The 10,147-nt window shown below is 39.5% G+C and overlaps 1 protein-coding gene across 1 annotated transcript in view; it reads left to right on the forward strand.

Moving 5' to 3' along the window:
• LOC145993849 (protein takeout-like) overlaps window positions 1-6,218 on the forward strand; it is a 35,195-nt gene extending 28,977 nt beyond the window's left edge. Inside the window, exon 6 of the mRNA XM_083129703.1 lies at window positions 5,462-6,218. Coding sequence (XP_082985829.1) covers window positions 5,462-5,613 — 152 coding nt within the window. The 3' untranslated portion in view covers window positions 5,614-6,218. The remainder of the gene's footprint in view (window positions 1-5,461) is intronic.
• Window positions 6,219-10,147: the final 3,929 nt, after the last annotated feature.

The following is a 10,147-nucleotide window of genomic DNA, read 5'->3' on the forward strand; positions in this document are numbered from 1 at the left end:
TAAATGTGGAAGAAAGTCAATCAATCAACAATAACATACAGACTCCTACAGGGTGAAGTCTCCTGGATTGAGGTTTTCCCTTTAAATGATGCATATTCCACTATTCTTACATATGATACATACAACCTCTGACAATAAAGTTCGGTGAATGATCCTGAATATCGAAAGTAGACGAATTCTTAATGAAACCTACTTTACTGTCCTTCGAAGTAGTCCCCTCCCATGGCTATGCACCGTTGAGAACAGCTGAACATGTCCTGGAAACTTTTAGAAAAGTCTTCTTTCGGGATGGTGTTCAAGACCCTCGTCACGTTCCGTTGGATGTCCGGAATATCCTCAAATCTCTGACCTTTCAAAGCGATTTTGAGGCGTGGGAAGAGAAAGAAATCTGGAGGATTCAGATCCAAATTTCTCGCAATGCGTTGCTACAAATGAGAGCTGGTGTGTGAGGTACGACCCTGAAACGAAACGCCAAAGCATGGAATGGCGTTCTCCTGCATCACCCCGTCGGAAGAAGGCCAAGGCGGAAAAATTGTTGTTCCCTCCGGCAGGAATCCCTTGTGGATCATGCCATCACTGTCAAAGAAAGTGATAAGCATCGTCTTGATGCGTGATGTTTACGCCTTGACCTTCTTCCGACGGGGTGATGCAGGAGAACGCCATTCCATGCTTTGGCGTTTCGTTTCAGGGTCGTACCTCACACATCAGCTATCATCCTCTGTAGCAATGCATTGCAAGAAATTTGGATCTGAATCCTCCAGATTTCTTTATCTTCCCACGCCTCAAAATCGCTTTGAAAGGTCAGAGATTTGAGGATATTCCGGACATCCAACGGAACGTGACGAGGGTCTTGAACACCACCCTGAAAGATGACTTTTCTAAACGTTTCCAGGACATGTACAGCCGTTCTCAACGTTGCATAGCCATGGGAGGGGACTACTTCGAAGGACAGTAAGGTAGGTTTCATTAAGAATTTGTCTACTTTTGATATTCAGGATCATTCACCGAACTTTATTGTCAGAGGTTGTATATTGCATTAAAGAAAGGTACCTTACACTTTGTCAAGAGGGATTCGCACCACAGAGGCAGGCCTTTACTTTTATTGGGGGGTCTCATTTATCGCACACTGTATTGAGCTCCGGCCTGCCCTTTGTCTGTTCGACGTCAGTGTGGATTCCTTTTCATTCTTAGGTTAGGCATGTTAGATTTAGGGCCTTTAGCATAAACACAAGACAAACACACTGTAATTTTTCGGGGCTTGACTGAATGTGAGACTCCCATTGTTTGTCTGTACTACAATTATTTCGTGTTCAGATAGAAAATAAAAATTGCAGTGGCAACCTTGAATCTGTACAACATAGCTGTATAAATACAGGAAAATGTTTTTTTTGAGAGCTCGTAGCGTAGTATCGATGTTTCACTGAGCAACCCATTACGAAGAAAAGATGTCTGTCTTCATGAGCTGACACATACTGCATGCACTGTAAAAGTATGACTGAGGAAGTAAGAGTCTGAGACTGTCAATTTCCGCTGCCATCCAAATACTATAAAAAGTTATCATGACAGTTTTTAGAGTATTAACGGTTTATGACCTAATTAATGCAATTTTAATGATTCAGTTTTTAAATATATATATTAATGGTAACGCAACTGTAATTCATAATCATTATCTATCTTTATGCATGATAACATATTCAATTTTGAATAAAAATTAGTTGCATCCCATTTTTTAAATTAGCGATAACCGGTGGAGGCACACAGTGGTACCGATTCCACTTGAAACTGTAGGTCCAGCCACGATTTACCTTACTGTGCAAAAGAAGACTTTAAACAAAAACTCAAAATGGCCTTCATCAATTTCATCATATCCCTTCACTCATCCTCATCGTCGCGATGAGCCAAAAGTGGCAGAAAACCGACGCTATATAATAATAATAATTATAATAACGAGTGTCTTTGTTAAAGGCGTGTTTCGGTTTCTTGGGTCGCTCTTACAACCAATCCTTGTCTATAAAAGTGACAAAGAGATGTAAAAGAATAATACATAGGGGAGAGTCGTACAGTACCGGCCACCTTAAGCTTATTGATTATAACTGATAAAGGATTACGAGATAGTCGGATTGAACATAGTAATATAATACCTCAATGCATACTTTAAGGAACACGAGTTTAATTTCTCTGAAATGTTGTCAAAATCTGGATTTTCAATGAGTGGAAAAATTGTCGTCCAGTATCGGCCAGTCAATATTTTAATTTTAAGTGGTGGTAACTATTGATAAATGCTTCAGTTTTATGAAGAAACTGTAAAGTATGTGTACAAAGGTGTGGTAGTTAACAAATGTGGAAATAAATTCCGTTAAAGCGGAGTTCAAATCACATTTTTACAATAGTCACAAAAATACAAAATATTTTCTTGGTCTACGCATTCAACATGTGCCAAACTCCACATTCGATACACTGAACCCAATCGTCCTCAAAGGACACTAGACAAACTATGCATTGTGCAGTTTCTACAGTTTTCTTTGTCTTCTTACTTACTGAGGGGCATAAACTTATTGTCTAAGTCTTTCATATACGAAAGTAGTTCTTATTCTATTTCGTCATCAAACGTCTTCTTAAATCTGCCCATCTGAGGTGTCAGGCCCACATCCATACCACGTTGAATTGCTCTCAATCTGTCTCCTAACGTGCTTCTTGGTAAACAAAATATACTAGCTTCTTGTCTTGCTGTCATTTTGTTTGTCATTACCTCATTTACCGTTGCCTTCATGGCCTCTTCAGTCCATTTACCTCTTTTGTTGCCCTCCTCGTCTGCCATCTTACTCTGAAAACAAAAGCAAGCAAGTAGGTGCGTACGAAATTCTGTGTGGCCGATACTGGGCGACACTTCGCTGGCCGATACTGTACGATCATTAGGTGGTAACAAATGTTCCGATTGCACGTTGTTTATAATCATTTTGCTAAACTACACTTTGTAAAGAAAAAATAGCATCACATTATTTTTAGTTCAGCATTTTGTTCCGGTATTCTCACTTGTTTTTATGATTTCATTTGACTTGACGATTTATTTTCCTAATAATTAAATAAAATACAATATATATTTATTTAAGCCACGGTTAAGTTTACACTTCGCAGAATTCATAACAAAATCAAATATTGCATGTGGAACGTAAACGCACAAAAACAATTATTGTTTCGTGGGGAAATGTAAGATTTTCTACCCATGTTTTTCAAGTAAACTGTCAGAACACTTCAAAATAATGATATCGTAACCAAACGTTCTGTAATAAACACCATTTGCAACATACAACATGCCAAAAGCCCCACTAGTATAAATCGTATTACTGAATCCCGCCAATAACACAGAAAAGATTGCAAAGCCCTCTATCAAAAGTTTTCAAAATTAAACAAACAAAAGAATAATACTACACGACACTGTGACACCAGATGAATGCTTCAAACAATCGATTCCAAGTTGCGCAGGAAAGATAGAGAGATATGAATGCAAAATATTTTAAAATTTGTAATGATTCTATTTTTTCTTGACAGAGTGTATTTACAGGTTTTCGTTTCATTATAGAATACCGATAAATTGAATCTGACAATAAAATCAAACACTTGCCTCGAACGTGAATACCAGGGCCCCAGAAATAACTTTACTCACGCAGCCACTTGACTCGTCACAGTAACACAGGCACAGCTCTCATAATACTGCGTGAAAGCGGGTGACCCCGAACTATAGCGCACACGAATACATACCCTTCCCTCCTACTCCCGTGAACTACTACTATGTAGCGTCAAATGTCCGAACTAGCAATTGGCCGATACTGTAGGACGGCCGGTACTGTACGACTCTCCCCGAAATCAAGTTACAGAATTAATAAGAAGTGATAGTAATGTACAGACAACAAGAGTTACATATATTACTAAAAGTGACACTTATGTAATGTGACAATTAAGGTTTTCGCTTTTTTTTTGGGGGGGATGCCCACTCAGTGACCTATTTGTGATTTAATTTGGGGGGTAGCTTTTTTGGGGTATGCCATTCGTATATGTTACTAGCCAGTAAAAATAAACTATTGACTTGCGTTTCTAAGTATAGTCACAGGCAAAAAGGGGCTCGTAGAAGTTGCCAGTGAAAATTTGCTACTAAAATCCACTCATCGCCGTAGAGCTAGGCAACACACATAACTCCTTACAGGGAAGCGAGTTTCAGGATGTAGATGTTCCATTTTTATTGCCGCTGACTGTATCTCAGAACATTGGTTCTAATAGGTCCTCATTTCTTATGATATTACAGGGTACCCCAAAAGTCAATGCCCCTGAAGAGAAACTGTATATGTAAGATATGTGAATCTGTGTATCACCGTTGCTTAGAGTGTATTGCAAATGATTGGAAACATGTTGAGCATGTACGGTGGATTGTGCTATCTTACCTTTCTCCAGCAATAAATACACATTTCCTTACTACAAGTATCATAATTTTTTTCTCTCCTAGCGGAAACAGACTTTTGACCCACCCTGTATTTAGGAACAGTATATTTACATTCTAAGAAACCCAAACTCGAACTAGTAACATTGAAAACTTGACCAACCTTTATGGCCATTTAACTTGCCTACAAGTTTCTTCTGAACACTTGAATACATGTTCCGTGATGTTGGTCAGTTGAAGAATGGTGTCCTTCTTTAATCCACAAGACAGCATAGTTTTCGGCAGGAAAATCTTTAATGGCTGGACCATTAGTGGACGCAATGATCTTTCAGTTGTGTTTGGTTGTTACATGGTTAGGAAATGGTATTCTATGTGGTTTCAATTCAATTTTATTTGAGGGGATATAAACATCACAATTTCTTTTGCCAGGGATATTTTTTTGTTTTGGGAACATATACACTATATAGCCAAAAGTCACTGGACACCCAGTGCTGTTCATTCCAAAGACACCAGCCAGGTAACTAATAAGATGTCGGACCTCCCTTCGCTATTATTACAGCATTTACACTTCGGGGCAGGCTTTCCATTTGTCCTGTAGCCTCGTGAATGGGTGGTTTTCGGTCGAATGTGTCTGGCACGCAACCGACGCTCCAGTTCATCCTAAAGATGTTCTATGGAGTTCCAGTCGGGGCTTTGAGCGGGCCAGCTAAGTACATCCACCTGATTGTCCTCAAACCACGATGCAATGGACCCTGCTTTATGGGCAAGGGCATAATCGTGCTGATAGAGGATAGGGGCCCATTCCAAACTGTTGCCACAGTGTGGGCAGCATGCTATTGTCTAAATTGCCCTCATAAACACCACTGTTCATGTTGCCATTGACCAAAACTAATGACCGAACCCAAACTAGGAAAAGCAGACCCAGACCATGACACTACTGCCACGTTGACTTGGGTGTCCGGTGACTTTTGACTATATAGTGTATGTGTGTGTATGTATTTGCCTTTTCCTTTTCGTTGTTTCTTCCAGGGGACACGATGAACCGCTTCATGAGCGAGAACTGGGAGGAGGTGTTCAGGGAACTGAAGCCAGTGGCGGACGAGGCCATAGGGACCCTGTTGAAGGACGTCGCCAGCAAGGTCTTCAATGCATTTCCATACGACGAGCTGTTCCCGAAATGACGCTGATTCAACCTTGTGATTGGCTTCAAGGTTGCAGGTCTGACCTTACCATATTTGAATCAGTTTCAGATCGAAATATGGAAATTTGCTTTTCTCAACTGACCTTCCGTGATTGTCATTCAAAGATGGCTCTGCTGAACTATCTGCTACAATAATATTTTGAATGATAACTACTCCAGATCTTTTCAAGACAGCCAACATTCAAATTTACACTTATTTATATGTATTAAACTTTCGGAATAATTTATTTAAATTTTAAACACATGCAGTACATTCTCTATTTGAAGCTCTCAGTTTTATGTAGTGGATGTGTATCGAATAGATTATAAATAAATGATCTTCAAACTAAAAATTAAACAACAATTATCCTCCATTTTCTATCAAATTGCCAGCATCCATTTATCTTATCGACAAACATACTTGGTAGAATATGTAGCAGCATATGTAAGTGACATAACTTAAGCTCTTATAAAAAACATAACGAAACCTTTGTCATTATGCTTACGATCTTCAATTGTTCATGTAGTCAAAGCTTGAAATAGTAGTTTTTGTCCGGCTGTGTGTATTGTGTGGAGACATTCAATAAAATACACTTTCATAACGAAGCGATTGTTTTCAATATATTTGATTTGTATGTTAGATTGAGATTCGAGACGAGAACGAGATCGAATCTTTCTAGACTTGTTGAAACGAAACGAAGATTTGTGGTACGTGAGTTTCTTCTCGTCAAAGAGACTTATAAATTAGAATATAAAGTAGCCTATAGGGTGGATTTTTTTTTGTTTATAGAGAGGTTAAGTGTATTCTTTAGTGAGGAACACTTAGTTTGGCTTATTAACAAGAATTTTCTTGTTATCTTGGATTGAGAGTTTAGATATGGAGATGAAACTGGGATCGAGCAAATCCCATTTCGTTTCACCACTATCTTTAACATAAGCCCTTTCCATGTTAACAACGCTATTTATATGAACTATTAGATTGATTGATTGAGTTAGTGTTTTAAGTCCACTTTATGCACAGTGAGGCTAGTCGGAACTGGACCACTTGATTACAAGGCGACGACACAACCAAGGATGCATGTGTGTGTGGACACATAGTGTGTTATGTATCTTCACGTCCCTGCCTAAAGTATATCATCAACTAAATAAATGAAAATCCAAGATATACTTTTAGGTCTAGCAACCTTTAGTACCTTACTCTATGGACTATACTGTTAAACACCAAACTTTCTTTGTTCTTTGAAACATGTATGTACCACGCCGACAAACGTTTTCACCGTGTAGTGGACATTCAGACAAAGCACTTTACTTTGCAACGTTTTGCATCTTAAGGCCTCGTTTCCAGGCTACGAAAAGAAAATGATAACACCATTATGCCTTGTCTCCATGACAACGAAGAACTCAATATGCTGACCAAGGCAAAATTTATTTTATTTTAAAACATATACTAAACGTTACGTTTGAACCTTCTAGCAAGGTCTTCTTCAGACTCTGTACCAAATACAAATGAAACAAGTACAAAACAGGAGATATACAAGGGTTGGATAAAAAGTAATGGCAACACTGGTATAATTGGTACATGACTGTATTGGCAGAGGAGCATGTGTTACATTCCTTCAAAGTAATCCCCCCCCCCATCTCTACGACCTTCTGCCACACGTATGGAAGGCGTCGTACACCGTCAGAGCGTCCATCTCTGTCGATGTCCCGCAGTGACCGCCCTATAGCACGTATGATGGCTTCGCGCTTGTCGTAGTGCTTCCCGCCCAGTGGTTCCTTCATTTTGGCAAAAATGTCGTAATCACACGGTCTCATACCGGTGAATACGGTGGATGTTCCAGTACCTCCCACTACCAGTTATGCAGGAGCGCCGTCAGAGTGTTCGCAATGTGACACCTTGCATTGTCAAGCAGGATGATGGGACACCGTGCCAGAACGTGCCGTCGCTTCCTTCTTAATGCGAGACGAAGGTGGTGTTGCAAGAAGGCGCAGTAGTAGGCTGAGTTGACCGTCTGCCTGAGAGACGTTGTTCTTCTTGCCTAAACATATTGTTAGGGCGCTTGCACTCTCGTCCTCTGCTTCAGAGCACTGCTGTTTTTGACTGAATAACATACAATCGCTCCCACTCACTATACTTCCTCGTCTGACATTCCTTTATCAGCCACGAAACGCTTGTGGCGCTGTGACTCACCCCTTTCACGGGACAGCAGTGTTGCCATTACTTTTTATCCAACCCTTGTATATACGCACACAAATGTCTCTCCCCTCCAGACACAAGATTATTAGGAAGTTGTTTGTCTGGAACATTCCTTTCCAGGTGTTCCAGCAGGTGGCCTTCAATCAACTGTTGTTTCAGCTGACGGAAGAATTTGATAAACATTTCCTTTCATCTGGAACGTGGTTGGACTCCTTATTTCCGCTCTTTTCTCTTATCCTTTCTTTCTTCTTTCCTCGTCCTTTTTCACTCCTCCTTCGCTCTTGTCCTTTCCACTTTTTCCAACACTTTCTTCCATTCTTTGTTTATCTTCAGTCCCCCATTCCAGTTCATTGTGTCTTCTCCTTTCTTCTCTATTTCCTTGGCCTCCTTCCACTTTCTCATTAGTACTCTCTTCTCCCTTCCTATCTGCTTAGCCTCATCCCACTCTATATCATGTCCTGTTTCTCTCGTGTGCTTAAATATCGCATTTCTCTCTGTCTTAAGTCGTACATCGTCCCTACGTTCTTTCAACCTGTCTTTCAGCCTCTTCTTTGTTTCTCCTATGTACACACTCTGACAATGTTCCAGATGAACAACTTTCTAATAATCTTTTGTCTGCAGGGGAGTGATTTTTGTGTGTATATATATCTTCCTGTTTGTACCTTATTTCATTTGTATTTGGTACAGAGTCTGAAGAAGACCTTGCTAGAAGGTTGAAACGTAACGTTTAGTTTATGTTTTAAAATAAAATAAATTCTGCATATTGAGTTTTTGAAAAGAAAATATCGTTCAATGTGTGCAACCATGAATGAATTTTAATCTTCTGAAGTGTTGAACATCTGATGGGAGACGACGACAAAGTTTTAACAAATGTTTTTAGCTTTTCGAGAAGAGTACGTGTCTTCCACTGCCTATGGGGACGCTTCTAGTGTATTTTTACCTTTTTAATATGTGTGTGTCCTGCTTGTGTAGGTTCCCTTACAACCTTGTGGCTTCAATCTTTCCCAAGGGGCTTTTTACACAGTTTTTGAATTCTTAGGTAAGGATTTTAAGAAATTGGATATTTCCGCGTGTACATTGAATGGTCCAGAATGGTGATATGTGCCGAAGAACCCAACATTATTGAACACTTTAGAGGATCGAGTATGACGTAGAATTCATCCACCTTCATCTCTTCAGCAACTGCATGATGTGATTCTGGAAGAATGGTACAATACAAGCAGTACACAAGTTATAATCCAGGACACTGCTGACCGGGAGCTTGTTGGGTAGCGGGGAGGCGGGGGGGGGGGGGTGCTGGACCCGACAAAGTTGTGTGTATGTAATCACGAAATTACGCTATTTAGTATTGATACTTTTCTGGCCATCTTGTGCCAAACAATTTGAGAATGTTACGATCTTTACCTGGTTTTTCTAGCACTTCCTTTTTAAAAACCAAATTTCTTTAAGAAGACTCGAGGGAAACAAATAATAACTGTTTTGACAGTCCCAATGCAGTTTCTTATCGCAGAAATTCCGAAATGTAAGGAAATTGCCGACATTTGGTCTGTAGTCCCATCTGGTTTGTGGAATTACAGAATTTCCTTCTCGTCCTATAAGTCTAGAATTTAGGAGATTAAAATAAGTCCGAAAACAAATTATAAACAGGTAATATGGTAATTTTACTGAACCAAAAGGGTTTCGAAACCCCACCCCCTTAAATACGACCATGCCTAAAGGCTGAATATGGCCCCACGCCTTTTAAAAAGGTTACGAACCAACAATTTTACATCGTTCAGCCATTCATGAATGACTGCATCGATGAATCTATGGAGCTTCATTGTACAAGAAACATAATTTCCCATTTTTCGAGTCCTCAAAGAGCAAAAGGTTAATAACCTAAGTAGAAGGCATGTCTTCATAGCGTGAGACAACATACAAGACGAGAGATGAGGCACATTTAAATCTACAGCTCAACCAAGAAGAGAAAGACCCTCTGGCACTGTCAGTAGAGACGTAATATTTAACGTTCTTCAACTTATTGACAAAGTAAGGAAGGGAAGTTATGTAAATGTGGCAACACGGTGGCACAAGTAAAGGGGGAAGCGAGAAGAGAAAACAAATGAATATCCACTTTAGTTCGTGAGCTTTGCAGGGGTTGTTCTCATCTGGTTTGAGCTGTACTTTCCTATCACCTTTTTGCAGCATTTTAAACATATCAGAATTTACTACTACTACTACAAACACACACAACGTTAGAATAATTGAAATTCACTGTAAGAAGTTATCTTTATTTTTAATAAGTATAACGTTACATGTAATAAATGATACCTTACATGATTAGTGAAATTCTCACAGT

The sequence above is a fragment of the Lepisma saccharinum genome, chromosome 10 (genome assembly GCF_977018435.1).
Source record: "Lepisma saccharinum chromosome 10, izLepSacc3.1, whole genome shotgun sequence".
In the NCBI taxonomy this organism is placed as follows: Eukaryota; Metazoa; Arthropoda; class Insecta; order Zygentoma; family Lepismatidae; genus Lepisma; species Lepisma saccharinum.